Below are 16,275 nucleotides of genomic sequence, written 5' to 3'. Positions count from 1 at the left end.
ATCTACAGTCCATCAGGCAAAAGTGACTACTTCCTTCTCTCCTTTCCCCATCCACTGACACCATAAATCTAGTATGCCTGGTTTTGTCCCTCGCTGAAAATGTTAGACCTGTATAAGTCATGCAAACAAGACTGCACATGTGGGCTATTCTGTGGACATGCACATGAACTACTTCACTACTAGTGTATGGGTCTCACTGTGTGATGTTCATTGCACACATCTCAAATCTTGGTATTTTTCAGCATCGCCTACACTTCATCAGAATAAAACGGAGGGGTGGCAAGCATGGCACAGAGTAAGTATGGGTGAAGAAATCTAGAAAATCCGAGATCACTTCCATGCACAACAAAAAATGCCTGTTTGTAGATAAAGCAAGTACCAAAAGGTCTGTTAGACAAAAAGGAAGGAAGCAAAGGAGGGAGAGCAGAAATACATGTAAAATACTTGGAGAAAATAAAGTCAAAAGGAACAGAGGATAAAAAAAAAGGATTAAAAAAGCCAAAAAAAAAGACACTGCAGAATTCTTCTGTTTGTGTATTGCATCCATTGCATATCTGAACACAAGAACAATAGGGAACAACCTTTGAGATGCCACAACAGCTTTTTATTCCACTGCATGAGCTACAATGTTAATGTCTCATTTCCAAAATGACTAAAACTACTATCCAGAAGACAAATTATTTATCTTTCTTCCCTGTTCTTCCTCCCCTTATAATGTGGTTCTGTAACCAATGTCTGCCCTCTCTCAAAGTCTTTTGAAAAGCTTTTCTGATCCCATGGTGCAGGGATTACCATGATTTTTGAAGTATTGCTATGGACCAATGATGCCACTATGGAAGTAAGTTCCAATCAATTAAAGTTATATCCATTGATATTAATGCATTATCACTCTCTATATAGTGGGTTTTTTACATTTTACAATAATGCAGAAATTTAGAAGCTAAAAATTTCAGGAAAAAGTTCCTGGAAAGGTGTTAGTAGCTGAGTATTTATGCCAATGTATTTTAAATATACAATACTTACTTGTAAGGATCGTCAGCAAAAACAGGTACTCTGCATAAGATATCAACCCTGAAATGAAAGAGTTAAAAAATTATTTGCAAAAAACCCCCCAAAAACTCATAGTAAGACTTGAAACATCAAATCCTATAAATATAAAAACTGTAGTTTGACATAGTGTTAAATAAATTTATTAAAGTAAGCCACTTTATTATTTAATAAAGTTTTTACTTCTGTTTTTAGTGCTCTGAAGGTAAAATTCCCTAACCAGAGACTCATCAATGCTCATGTCTAATCCAGAAAGTAAGGTTTATTTGGTATTAATAAAAGTCCTGCACTAAATCTTTGGATTCTCACTGAAAACATTCAATGTTTATATAAAAGGCAAATAAATTAAATGTGCTTTGTCACATTTAGTACCTGGGAGGAGAACTACTCTAACATTACCCTGAAGGATCAAAGTCCTCCATCCTTTGGCAGGCTCGCAGAGGCGGAGAATAGCTTCCCTCTAATTCTCAAGGGGAACATGGCAACACGCAAAGCTGCCAAGCTGCTAGATTGTGCTGATAGTACTGCTGGGCCGAGCGCCAGGAGGAGGCTTCTTTTTTTTTTTTTTTAAATAGGAACGTGTCCTTTCTACAAGGTGAAAGTATTTTCCCCCCTTTTGAAGGAAAATTCCAGTGTTTTCTTTTCAAATACCACCTTAAGTGAAAAGCCTGAACAAACACAAAGATGTGATAGCGTCAAAATGGAGTGTACAAGCTAAAGATAGAGAGCGCATAATGAGGGTGGTTAAACAACAGAATTTGAACCATCTGCCCCGCAATAATGTTTGGAGAAAAAATGTAAGGGGCTTTTTTATAAATCACTTTTCAAAATAACTGAGCTACTTTTAACTTGTGAGTTAAAAGCTGAAGCTGCTTAAAATAATGAAGTTCAAACATGCCTATCTGTGCAAAGATAAACTAGTTTTATAATTTATATTCAGTTAATTGATAGATAAAGAATACACTTAAGCTTCAGTGATAAGCAATTAACTTCTGATAAATTACTGTGTACAGACAGCAGCATTTGTATTTGACCTCAGATAGTGACTTAACACTTTTAAGTACCAGTTCAGAAATATTAAATTGGTAAACGCAGGAGTCTGAAAATTGGAGAACAAATCTTAGCTAAAGGGAGGTCTAATGCTGACCCTGTTGCCAACTCAATCTGGTTCCATATCTCAGCTTCCCTCTCCATCAAAATAGAGCTATTCACCCTATTATCCAACATGCATCATGTGTAAATCAGCACAGTACTACAATCATAAAACCACTATGGAAATAAAAAACACTTTCACCTCAAAAACTTAATTTTGCTTACAAGTTTTAGCATTTCTGCCATCATAAGAATACAAATTATTATTTGCATTGCTGTAAAACTTGGAGTTGTGTTCCTAGATAAAACATGTAGGTTTTCTACAAATTCAAAAGCAAATAAACAGAGAAAGAACTTCTACTCCAAATTTTTAGCTTATATGCCTAAAGTATAAGACAAGATAAAAAAAAAGATAGAAACAAAGAGGGACTGATAAGAAATGAAGCCATTAGTGTGATGGGCAGTGATCAAGATTCCTAATTTTGTTTTGTGTGTGACACAGCCAAAGAATGTTTAAGGAAAGAATTCATAAAGGAATTCAATAAAGGAAGTCAATGAGGCAACTTAGCAGGTCAGTATAAAAAACACCTCCCAGTCATGGACTGCAATGGTGTCAGCACAGAGATCCCTGACTGAAAATTTAACCACCAAGCAATGAAGGAGAGCATCACTGGCCAAGAAGAAGTGGGAGTCTGCCTCTCGGCTGTCCTGAGGTGCGCTGCACAGGAGTAGTCTAGGGAAGACCCGGAAACTGAAGACAAACAGCTTATGCTAGATAAAACAACAATGAGAGCCCAGTGTTGGGATACAAAATAAGAGACCATACACTCAAAGGAGTTGTGAAAGAAAAATATACTTATCAAAGCATTTGAAAGGATATTAACATGGCAGATTATGTTTGTTAAAGTCATAAGAAAAAAAATGTTGTGATAATTGAGATACAAAATACTGAGCCCCTGGAGAGTTTTAGCTATATAGCTAGACATGGATCATTATACATTATAAAATTTTGCAGAAAAAATCTGCAAAATTTTTACAGAGATGGTAGGATGTGAAGAAAAGATCAATCTAAAGACAACACCCTGCTCAGTGGCTCAAGGGAAAAGCATTTGAATTGCAGAGGTCTGGAAAGAGGACACTTGAAAAGTCACTATAGTCAAATTGATAAAAAGGTAAATATAACAAATATATATAAAACATTCTTTAAAACCTGACTCAGTGCTTTAAAGCAAATCCACAGTCTGTCTGATATCTTCTGGGAGACTGATTATACTAAAATAATTTGTAATACAATTTTTTTAACTTGTGGACTAATTTCCATTAAAAATCTTATTTTAATTTTATCGTCCTTTTACTACTTGCAGTGAATAGCCAATTTATCTCATCCATCAAGTAAATGAAATGTTTTCGTAATTTTCTCTTTAATTCTACAGTAATCATTACAAAGTTACTCAAATTAAAATATATAATGCGGCAAATTTAAAAAAAAACCCAAAAACCAGCCCACTGAAAATTATATTTCTATCCAAGTAAAATTTAAAAGATAAAAGCCTCACATACTGTAGAATGACTCAGCATACTTGCAGCCAAGTATTGCAGTTAGCATTGGCAAGATACTGTCATTTTCTATTGCTTAAGGAACTCTCTCTATCCCTCCCTAGAAATCCGTATCCCCAAACTTTATAGCAAACGCTGACAGTACAATATTCTTAGTGCTGAATAAATCACAAACCCCACAAAATATGACACGAATTTTAAAATTGCCCACTAGAAGGCAGAATTCCCTAGCATTATGTTTTACAAACTAGACTGAATACAGTTTTCCCTCTCCTTGACATGTAAATAACAATTTGAAGGTAGTTAAACAGTGGGACAGGGTAGATTCATTATTCTGGTATTTGTAAAAGCATAAATGTTTTCATTTTTAAACTGTGATAATAATGCATCTCAAAGCAAAAGCATCAAAGTCACTAAACAGACAGCATGATCAAAACCTGTAAAAACTCTGTGTTGTGGGGACATATGGATGACTGCACTGAATGTTCCTGCATCGTCTCAAACTCCTACGTGACCTCTGAAGGACAGAATATACGGACACACAGTGCTAAGCACGGGGAGATCTTGGCCAGAATGCAAAAGACGCCAGGCTGAGCATATCACTGAGCCCACTTTGTGCCAAGCACTCAGCTGAGAGAGGTGCAACAAAAGGAGGCTGTGCTGATTTGCTATGTTTGCAATTTCTCTTGGTGGATTCCCAGTTTTCACAGACAGTGTGCTCTGGGGATTTGCAGTGTCCATCACAAGAAACAGAAAGGCTCTAAAAAAAGAAGGTATATAGAGAAAATATCCAAGAATTAAAGACTGGGAATACTTTAAACCTAATTCTGGGAAAGCATGTGATGATTAGTAATTTGAAAAGGCAGGGAATCAATTCAATGCAAAATCGAGCCTTCCCTAGGACAGGAAAAAAATATTCAGCTTGTTTGGAGATGGTTCAGGGTTGCTAGGGTATGCTGGGGCTTTCAGGAGAGGACTGACAAGCAAGGCATCCAGCTGGAGCCCCCTCCACATCTGCACAAGGATGCAAGGAATGAAGCGCAGGCAGAAGGGGCCACGAGGCCGCAGGGTAGGTGAAATGCTGCAGACCGAGATTGAGGGCTGCTCTCCTGGCACAAGCTGCCAGCCCTGTCTGGGGATCTGCTGTGCATGGAGAGAGCGTGGCTCATGCCTGCCAAGGAACTGCAGCAGTGCAACGGCAGCTTCCAGAAATGTCCATGAGATAAGGGATTCAGGCTGAACTGTATGATACAGAAAGTTTGTGAATAGGCACTGTCAGTGTTTCTCATTAGTTTGGGGATTTTGGTCTTTGTTACTGGTGAAATGGTTAATTACTCATCTATTTGGTTTCCTTGATCCTCTCGTTTGTTTTCTCCCTTCAATTAATTTATGTTAATGACATGTTTATTTGCTGTTCTTTAATTCCTTGTTCTTACACAAACAATATCCCAGCTCTCAGTTTTCCAATATAAGGTGGAAATGTTGGGTGAAAAAAAAATCAAAGCACATCAGCGCTGCAAAAGGTCACAGAGCTTCTGAAGAGGAAGAAATAGCAGTCCCAAGACTGCTCTTGGAATCAGGGATGCTGCTTTACATAATTAGATACAAATTTTATTTTTATTCTTAGTTTCCACGCATTTGAGCTATATAGTGAAACAGCAGCTTATTAACAAGTCTTAGAAGTCCATTTTGTGCTGAAGTTATCCTTTTCAGCCCCTTTCTCTTCTCCAAGTAGGCTTTTCAGTTTCTTTCATGTCTCCTGCACCTCAGAAGGCTTTCAATTCCCAGCCCTGCCTCTTTACTCTCTTGCATAACTGAGAGATTTGCCAAGGAGGCAGCTACTGGCTAGATGCGGATGAAATCAAATCCATGAAATACATTCAACTCTTACCGTATAATGAGATAAAAAGCAACATGTATTTTTCAGTATCAAAAGTGCTCATTACCTTTATCACCAAGGTCTCTAAAAAAGGTCGGCCCTGGTTTAGCTTTGGCAACATACAGCAGTGCAGCATCTACCTCCTTCAAAGACACAAACAAGAAAATATAAAGCCAGTTTTGAAAGAGACTTAATCATTTCAGTAACAGAAAGAATGCAAGTTCTTTTGAAGAAGGAAAGGAACATTTTGCTTACCTTTTTTGTCAGTTTCTTGGCTGAGGCTTTGCCTATAATAAAAAAAATCATCATCATTCAATAACAAACTGACTTTAAACTTTGATCAGGTCCTGTGGCATTTCTTCAGATTTTTATGGGAAAATGCTAAGTAATATGAAACAGAATATTTTGCAACAGGCAGTTTGTTTCTAATTCCCATAATGCTCGTGAAAGGACAAGATTCAAAAGCAATACGAGCAGTCTGTTCAAATGTTCTCTCAACCTAGATGAAACCACAGCCCACTTCAGTGTCTACAACTGCCTTACTAGTGTAACTTTGCATACTGTGAGCTACAAATGTTGCACAGATTTCAAAGCAGGACTATACAGTAAGAAACAACTGTAGTATTTGGGGGTTTCCGTGCACACATAATAATCCTTGAAGTGCAGGTTGTGCACGTGAAAGCTAAGAAATACTAAAAAAAAAGAAAAAAGTAAGAAAATGTTGATGTTTCTATTAAGGAGAAGTAAACTGAACAACTCTGCCTTCTGAAAGAACATCAGATGAAAATCATGCAAACTCCTAAGGGTTTCCTAGTAGGTCAAGTTTATACACTCAAACAGGGGAGACACTTGCAGCAGTATAGGTTGTATTCCTGTGTAAATCAACCATTTGAAGAGCTGGATGTATCATCAATGGAACATTCCAGCTGGTTAGGTAGGGATCACAGAAACCCTGTGGTCATGGACCAGCAGGAGTTGTGCTTCATCCTTTCTCTGTCTATCTGCCCTGTCACACTGATCTGCCTCCTCAGCATTTCTCCTTATACAGTTCTCAAAACCCCGTTGTCCTTCACTCTTAACACTCTCAGCCCATCACTCTCTTCCTACATCACCAGTTCCTCTGGATTCCAGCCAACCATTCTCTCCTATTTATTCACACTGTGTAAGCACAAGCTGAGCTGCTTGGATTTGCTCTGTGGACTGGTGCCTCTGTGTGCATCAGGCTGGCATGCTCCACGCTCAGACTCCAAGGCTACTCTGCGGCTTCACGGGCACCTTGCATCCAAAGGGTCACCAGCACAGCACCGCTATTTGGAAACGGACATGATGGAGGCAGCCTGGTGGGCAGCTGTCAGCAAAGATTTACCGAGTGTTTTCACAGGCCCATAATTTAGCCAGACAGAGGTACATTCTTAGTAAAACAGCAAATTTCCATATTGTTGGCAAATGGCATGCCCAGCTGCAGGGGGTCTCCACTGGCAACTTTCTGCTTTGGACAAGGGAAGCTGCTGGAACATCTCAACCAGCAATAGCTCATTTTTCAGCACAGGCAAACCACTGTGCCCTGGCCTCTGCTCTTTGAACTGGCAGTAACAGTTTTGCTAAAAAATTCCTCTCCCCACACCCCCTCCCCCAAATCAGCCTAAGGCAGACACCTGGCACATAACATTTCAACACAAATGTTTAACTTTGACAAAAGTTATAAGCAACTAAAATTAGGGGTTTAATACTGGAGTGTTGAGTGACCCCAGCAACAGGTGTTGCTGGTACCACCTGTCACTGTGGATGAATACATTTTCGTGCACTGCTTGTACATACATTTACACCCATATACACACACATATATAAAGCTACATAGGTGGATACCCTCTAACTCAAACAATGTACGAAGTCCTCTACTTAGCTTCATTTGAGACAAAAGAAGTCAGATCAATAACAGAGTCTGAGAACAAGCAACAATCACTATATCCAGTAAGGCTGAGTCCTGAGCAGTGTGATATAACACCACAGTTACATCTAACACCGTTTACTGCTGCAGAGCATTTTAAAGAATGGTTATTTAGCAAATTAAGTTATTTAGATCTCAGCTTTGAAATGTTGCCCCATTTCAATGTGGAACTAAACTACAGCAGTTCCTTTGGCTCTGGGAGACCCAAATAGTGAGTGACCAGCCTTACAGGAGGGAATGAATCAGGCTGTAGGTCTGCAAAAAACAGTATCTGAAAGAAAAAAAGGAAAGCCACCTTGTAATGTTTTTCACTGTACATGCTCTTTGTACTTGCTGTCTGTACTGAAGCCAGCCATACACTCTTATTTGGTTAAGAGCAGCTCCACTCATTTCAATCTCCTGGTGACCCCAAGAACATCACATCTGGGATGGCACCTGCTACCATAGCAGTGTACTGGGGAGTAGCCTTTTCCCAGCATCCAGGAGGATGACAAAGGGAGATAAGCTGAACTCTGCGAGTTGGAACAGCAGAGGCATGGATAGTTGATGCAAGGTAAGGAGAAAGCACTGGGAGCTACAGATGAGACACTACTTGGCCAAATTTGTGAGGATCTACATTTGGTAAGTTTGTGCTTCTCTTCTTTGTGTTGCATTCAGCACAATAACTCTGAAACTCTTCAGCTACCTGGTTACTGGGGAAGAACATATTCTCAATGAGAATTACTGTATCTTGATAAAAATTAAGCAATGGAAGGAAAATCTGTTGTAGACATATGGACTCTCTTTTCACCAGCCAGCAGTCACAAATGCAACTGTCTGGAGCTCACACAAATGGCTGTGGTAGCCATCAGCATCTGTCCTCTTACATCCAGCCAGTCACCTCCAGAGGACGTTTCAGATGCTGACAAGTCGACTGACCTCCTTCAGAAGTGAAAAGACAGTAACAACAATACAGAGGTGCTTGTGCTACTGGTGCATGGGTGAAAGAAATAGCGGAGGAAAGGAAGCCTTTGCTCAGTGGCAGAAGAGGGAGAGGACAGTCATATCATCCCAGGACATGGTGAGAGGTAGAACCAGGTGGGTCAGTTGGCCCCTGCCACGACTGACTGGACAAGGGGCAGCTGCTACAATAAGAGAGGAAAAAAGACAGGATGGAAAGGGACAGACTGAGAGATGAACAAAGACATTTCTACTTTTCAAAGCAGTAAATACATCAGAGTAATAAATGTGGAGTCTCTTAATGTTGCTCTTCTCACATGGGCTTCAAAATCAAAATATTTAATAACCTAGTCAAATGAATATGGCATACAGATGTCAGCATGAATGTGAACTGCTAGGATAGGAATTTTTTGGAAAAAACACCCTGACACTTGGGACAGTAGTATTATTTTTCACACTGCCATTTGTCTAAAGTATTAGAATACAATCTCATAATAGTGCAATAATTTAAACTGTAGAATAAGTTTCCAGCAATAATTATTTGAATATTTTCTAAGAATTGAATCCAGTTACATTTTATTGGTACTGTCACCAAATAAAATCATCTGTGAAGACTCAAAATCTCAATTTTCATTTGAAAACATCAGCTACTTTTATTGTAGCGCTCATTATATTCCTTGAATACTAATTTAGCTCTTGGTGATTATTCTCTCCATTTATTTACTTCCTAACAGTGAGATCTCTTTAAACACCAACACAGAAAGCTCTATTAATATCAAATGTGCAGCCCTCTGAGGAATCAGGTCTCTTAAGGCATTGTCTACAATAATTAGGAGAAGGTTAACTCCTCTTTGCAGAAGATGCACTGCAAAGGCATTAACAGTTTTCTTAGCCAGTCTGTACACTGAAAGACAAAAGTGCCTCTTCCTTTCTATGAATTAAATCTTGGTGTTGTCATTCCTTACACGACTACAAATACATCAGGATCTAAGTGTCTCTCAGAGGAATACGGATAACAGATATAATTATTAGGAACTATTTAATCTATTAAGTAAAAGATCTGCATGATGCAATTTTCTATAGTTTTATTCTTTGACATTAATAGATCCTTACTAATAGGTAAATTAATGACATATTAGAAAACTTGTTTATAGCAGTAACAGTCTCATCTTGGTATCAAAAAAAGAAACCTGGAATTCTTTTGTTTTGAATTTGAGTGAATGAGAAGAAAAACAACCTTCCCCCTGCTGAACTGCCATGATGATGATGGAATTCTGGTTTAAAGGACATTGAGTATTTTCAAGGGTCTCTACATATTTTACAGATGCTATCATCTAATTTTCACCATTTATAGTGTATCTATGAAACAATGAGGTACAGACACACCTTTCATGAACAAAAAGGCATTTTAGTTTTTTAAGTTGAATGAAAACCAAGTCTACTTAAAAGCACACAAATTCTGTGCTGTTAGCCAAGAAAGTTAGTTGACAACTGTAATTAAGAAAACACCACCAAGAGCATATCCGTCAGCCTTAATTTGCCCTTGGCAAAGCTGGATATTTTGTCACATGCGTTTCTTACAATAGAAACGTTTCCCTCATCTATCTTTTTTTACACTAAGATGTAGAATGGACCTGACATCAATGTTAGGATTAATGTTAGGAAATAGTTGAATTAAACAAGTACCCACTTGCACTCAGTAACACCTATTTACACCTGTACAGCTAAGGAAAGGCTTAGATCTGACAAAAGACATTTAGATTCAAAGAATGAACAAAATCACTAAGATCAACGATTATAACAAAAATAATCAAGTGCCAAAGCAAAAGCAGTTACTACCACCTGCAAGAAAACATACTTTTACATGTCTGCAAGATTCCTTTATTTTTGTGATACAGAAATTAAAATTTGAATAAATCTTTCTCCATAGCCTGAACTTCAAATGAGAACAGTATAAAATAGGTATGCTTTCCTAGGAGGACAACAAACTCCTATCCCTTTTATTAGCAGTCACTGAGATGGTTTGATAAGGATCTCTTTTTAACTTCATTTCAAACAGACACAATGACAAACAGACAAAAAATAAAACCAAAAAGACTTCCCAGCTTTATAATTTTAGATAGCAATTGTTGCTACCTTTACTGAAGTTTGGCAAATTCAAGGTCGTACTGGGGTAGTATAAAACCATTTGTTTTTTCATGAAAAATTATGATGAGAATAGCATTAAGTATATTCACAATTCAAAGAAACTCTCATTTTGCAAAATGATGAGTGAAACAAACCTTTTAAGCTGGTTGGGATTTCAGCACAGTTGTAATCTGAGGATCAGGGCATTTTAAAAACCAACCCCACTGTGTGCAGCTCATGCTGTGGCCTTCACAGCAGAGCCCACCCTGCAGCCTTGCCTGCCATGGGAACAAGAATTTTTATTTCTTCGTTTTAACTGGTTGCCAGCCTTCATGCAAACTGAACTCTAAGAATCCTGCACCACTAAGCTGGGTGAGATAAGAATTGCGTATGTTGATTTCCTTGGGGAGATACCATTAAAATTTTTGCTCAAATTAGCCTGAAATACAAGATCATTGAAATTCAATAGCTTGTATTTCATTCTCAGCTCTCTCTCAGATAATTTTAATGATACTGGACAAGTACCTTATATTAACAAGGTGTCCTTTTTTACTCACCTTATTTTCATTCTCATTCTTTAAAGCTCTTCTATGCATTTATAAAGTACTTAGTGCTAATGAAACCAATAAAAGGCAAAAATTCAAGCTAGTAATTAATTCTTTAAGGCCTCCTTTTGAAATATTGGTGATATCAGAGATAAATCAAGGATAACAAAAAAAATTAAGGCTTTTTGAAAGCATGACAAACGAAGTGGTCAGATTGCTATGATAGCTCCTGGCAAACTAGTATATGAATAATAAATGAGCATGCAATTTAAATGAATTAAGAATCCACTTCAGCTAGAAAGCTTTTACTGAACTAGTGCATTGCTCCATTGAAAGATAATTGATAAAAGTCATTTCAATCACATGAATTAGTGAATTGAACCACCTGAATTATAGTTCAAGTATGCCCAGTGGAAAAGGCAATTTGCAGTAATAGAAGCTTCTGATATGCTTTACAAAACAAGCTTTGCATCTGTCCTTCTTTATTTAAAGCAATCATTCCTCTGAGGAAACAAGAAATACACAGTGCTGGGCCGAGGCCAGCGCTGGCAAATCTCCATTTCAGAAGAGCAGTTGCATCAGAGCAAGTCAATATCAGGAGGTTTCTCAGTGAGTCAGGCAGCCCCGGGTAAAAAGGGTGGGATGCTGATGCAGGGAAAAAACATCAAAGGATGACACAGTCTTTTAGGAAACTGAAACAGACTAAAAAATTAAGATTAGCAAGTTTTCAAAACCTGTTAAAGAGATCGCGGCACCGAGTCACCAGCAGTGCAAGGAGTTCCCAAAATAAGCAAAGGCACCAGGGTAAAAGCAGATGCTATGGTGCCCACTACAAAGCTTTTGAGCAGCTCAGTCCTCACTGGAACTATGGCAGGAGTCTGTGGGGATGGCAGGGAAAGCAGGGGAACAATTTCACCTTAGGTATTATCGAGAGAAAGTGACATAACCCTAGATATGCTCTCTTTCTCATAACATATCCAAACCGCAGATAAGGAAAACCGAGGATGTGTTCAAGCTTCCAACCTTACCACAAGACTTGTCCTGCAGTGATATACAGCATACAGAAAGTTACTTCTTCCAAATGACTGGAAAAGTCTAACAGGCGTGTAATGGCAGCCTTTGGCTGCACAAGGAACATGTGATGCGAGTTAAGACTTCACGTGTAACACACAAGCAGCAAGAAGCCAAGCACAGAGCACAATCGCAGATGAGCATTTTCCCAGCAGGAGAGGCTGCCTGTCCTCTGGGCTGGTGCACAGCTCATGACTGCAGGAAGCACCCTGAGGAAGAATGTGTCATGTGAAATCATGTCCTCAAGCTCCCAAATAAGCACCTCATGCTTGATTCCTCTGGCTTCATTTAGATGTCTAAAAAGTAGATGCCTAAATCTGAGTTAGTGATCTCTATGGTGCTTTGCTGTAACTATGATGCTGTAAGGACATACGCAGAAAAGGGTTTATAATTAACTTTGAAATCTGCTGCTCCTATTTCAGAGGAGGAAAGCTCATATGCCCAAAAGCTTGTCTAATTTTTCCAGCTTAGAGCAATTGGTCTAATAAAAGATCTCTGTCTACAAACCTCACTCTGACTAATGACCCCAGGCTCCCTTTATACTCAAGGGAGAGAAACTGACAGAGCAGGACCATTTATTCCAGGTTGAGACAGGTGTCCAATCCAGGCCTTAGACTTACCTGTTTCATTATCTTTAAAGAAATAATACAATCACCTGCTCTGACCTGACATTCAACTTTTATGTATCTAAATTGAGCATGCAACCAGATAACTCATACTGCTTTCTGTATTAGTTCTTTCTGTAATCTGTTTTTTCCAACCTCCTATCTATCAGCCCGATGCTAAGGCATGTATTCTGTTTTAGTAAGAACTTAATCAGACACAAGAGCAAAGTTTACTACAGTTTAAGAGGGAGAGTGGCTGCATAATTGGAGCAATAAAGTCTTATAAAGGACAATTAAGATTACCTGGAAGTAGCTGTATTCATAATACATGCTTCTGAGACCAGAAGGGTGGAGAACAATTCCTGCCAATTTACAGAGAACATTATGCAGTTCAAACTTTCGGGATAGATGGCATTTCCTGAATCTGCACAGCAGGCAGGCAGAGCCTCAACTCAAGAAAGAATTCCTATTATTAGGTTTGAGTCAGTCTCATCTAGCCTATGCCTTCAAGAAGACTCCTACTCTAAAATAAAGAAGCTATGATATCTGTAGCATCCCTCTGCTTTAAGTCATCATCTCCTGTTGCTAACAAAGACTAGTTTTTTAAATACTACAGTGTAGCAGCACATGCTAGGTTAAGGTACTAACAGATGAAGGTAAACTATTATGATAGCCTCATAGCACTAGAGGTTTAATTCAGTTTCTTTACCAGGCAGTGTTAGAAGTCAGGATCCCTGGCCTAAGGGTTCTATAATCTACTTTATGGTTAGGGAAGGTAAGTACAGAAGAACAAATAAAGTAGGGTAAGAACACCAACAATGAAATGACATAGGTAAAAATCTGACTGCATACACAACTTGAGAAAACTGTATCTTAATTGTAAGCAGAGATTAATTTGGATTCAGAATGAAATCGTGTGCAAATCAATCATCCCACAATCAAAACGAAGAAAGAAAAGGTCAACATCTTAACAGAATCAGAAATTCTTATCTCACTGTGTAAAACCTGATTTAAGTTTATGTGCTCAATATAAAACCACCATTGCCACTGTAGCAACTATTCCTATTGTCTCATTCAGCTAATTCCTTTACAATTTGAATTCTGAAGATCTTCCCTGTTATGACAAACTGTTACTTTTCACATGCATCTTAGAAAATGCAAAAAAATTCCCCCAAATCTGTTAAGGACTAAGCACAAGAATATTAAACATTGCTTATTGCAAATTGGACTCTTGCTGGCAAACATAATTGAGGTGCCAGGTGAGGAATTCATCCTCTGTGTGGGAATTTATCATTAGCATAAAGCTACCTTACTGACCCTGGAATTAGGAAAAAGAGGGCATATGCTAGAGAGGACCACCTTTTTCACACTTTTGCTTTGATGCAATTTATCCCCTAAGCAGGAACTACAAATAATTTCAAACTATGTCAAAATATATGAAGCAACTCTATGGTTTATTGTTCTTTGATATGTAATGAATGCTCCAACATGCAAGAATTACGGATAATAATGCCAGAAATAATCACATGAGTCAACTACTTTGTCCTATTGCTCCCAACAGACTTTTGCTCATGCATTACCTCATCAGTTTATGCGCACACAAATACATGTTCACCCACTCGACAGATAGTGTTAATACTAAACTGTAGTTTGGAAAATGGCCTTAAGTTACACCAGGGGAGGTTTAGATTGCATATTAGGAAAAATTTCTGCACTGAAAGGGTTGTCAGGCATTGGAACAGGCTGCCTGGGGAAGTTCTGGAGTCACCATCCCTGTAGGTATTTAAAAGACATGTAGATGTGTTGCTTAGGAACATGGTTTAGTGGTGAACTTGGTAGTATTAGGTTAATGGTTGGACTTCATGATTTTAAAAATATTTTCTAACCTAAACGATTCTAAGATTCCACAATTTGGGTTCAAAAGACAATAGAATCACTAAGGCTGGAAAAGACCTCTAAGATTGTCAAGTCCAACCGTTAACACAGCACTGCCAAGCCCACCATTACACTATATCCCCAAGTGCCACATCCATGTGCCTTTTGAACAATTCCAGGGATGGTGATTTCACCACTTCCCCAAGTAGCTTGTTCCAATGCCTGACCACTCTTTTAGTGAATTTTTTCCCAATATCCAATATAGACCTCCCCAGGTGCAACTTGAGGTCATTTCCTTTTGTCCTGTCACTTGTAACCTGGGAGAAAAGACCAACCTCCACCTCACTACAATCCCCTTTTGGTAGCTGTACAGAGTGATAAGTTCCCCCCAAGCCTCCTTTCCTCCAGGCTAAACAACTCCAGTTCCCTCAGCCGCTCCACATAAGACTTATGCTCCAAACCCTTTCCCAGCTTTGTTGCCCTTCTCTGGTCACACTCCAGCACCTCAATGTCTTCCTTCAAGTACTGAACACAGTATTTGAGGTGTGGCCTCACCAGTGCCGAGTATGGGGGGACAATCACTGCCATGGCCACACTGCTGGCCACACTATCGCTGATATAGGCCAGGATGCCATTGGCCTTCTTGGCCACCTGGGCACACGGCTGGATCACGTTCAGCCACTGTCGACCAGCACACCAGATCGTTTTCCACTGGCCAGCCTTCGAGCCACTCTTCCCTGAGCCTGTAGCACTGCATGGGGTTGTTGTGACCCAAGTGTGGGACCCAGCACTATTGGACCTCATACAATCGGCCCTGGCCCATGGATCCAGCCTGTCCAGATCCCTCTGCAGAGCCTTCCTGTCTTCCAAAAGATCAACATTCCCGCCCAACTTGATGTCATCTGCAGACTGACAGAGGGTGCACTCAATCCCGTTGTCCAGATCATCAATAAAGATACTAATCAGGACTGTCCCAAATACTGAGCCCTGGGGAACACCACTAGTGACTGGCTGCCAGCTGGATGTAACTCCATTCACCACCACTCTCAAGGCCCTACAGATATTTTTACCCAGTGAACAGTGCACCCATCCAAGCTATGAGCAGCCAGTTTCTCCAGGAGAATGCTGAGGGAAGTGGTATAAAAAAGATTTACTAAAGTCCAGGTAGACAACATCCACAGCCTTTCATCCACTAGGCAGATCACCTTAGTGATATTATTTCAACTGCTTTGTTTATGAAATAATTTGCTTCTTCTTAAACTTTCTCATCCAAGTACAGACTTCAGGATACTGTTGATACTGTTTATTCCTAGTGGATCAGAAAAAAAACCCCAAGATCTAATATTTTGATACATTTTAAAAATTAAAACTGGAAATATTTTGTGAAAAAAATCGAATTTATTAGTGGTATCAGCAAGAAAAATGAAGCACCATTACTGTAATTCTTTTCAGATATAGGACATTTATAGTAGTTGTGTCCAAGCAGTAAATAGCTGACATATTAGTGCATCTAGGCAATTTAAATTACTGCAGTGGGTAAGTAACCAGGAGCACTGACATTTCACATAAATTGAGTCGGTTCTCAAGAGT

The 16,275-nt window shown here is 39.0% G+C and overlaps 1 protein-coding gene across 1 annotated transcript in view; it reads right to left on the bottom strand.

The window, feature by feature from the left end:
• Window positions 1–16,275, bottom strand: part of MICU2 (mitochondrial calcium uptake 2) — a 145,462-nt gene that overhangs the window by 36,423 nt on the left and 92,764 nt on the right. The window contains exons 3-5 of the mRNA XM_051779137.1: window positions 5,831–5,862; window positions 5,643–5,718; window positions 1,024–1,071 (exon numbers count right to left, since the gene is read on the bottom strand). Of these exons, the coding sequence (XP_051635097.1) occupies window positions 1,024–1,071; window positions 5,643–5,718; window positions 5,831–5,862 (156 nt within the window). The remainder of the gene's footprint in view (window positions 1–1,023; window positions 1,072–5,642; window positions 5,719–5,830; window positions 5,863–16,275) is intronic.

The sequence above is a fragment of the Manacus candei genome, unplaced genomic scaffold (genome assembly GCF_025592945.1).
Source record: "Manacus candei isolate 608988 ecotype Guabito, Panama unplaced genomic scaffold, ASM2559294v1 h1tg000014l, whole genome shotgun sequence".
Taxonomy (NCBI): domain Eukaryota; kingdom Metazoa; phylum Chordata; class Aves; order Passeriformes; family Pipridae; genus Manacus; species Manacus candei.
Note: the sequence above shows the minus strand (reverse complement) of the source record. Positions and strands in the feature narration are given on the sequence as shown.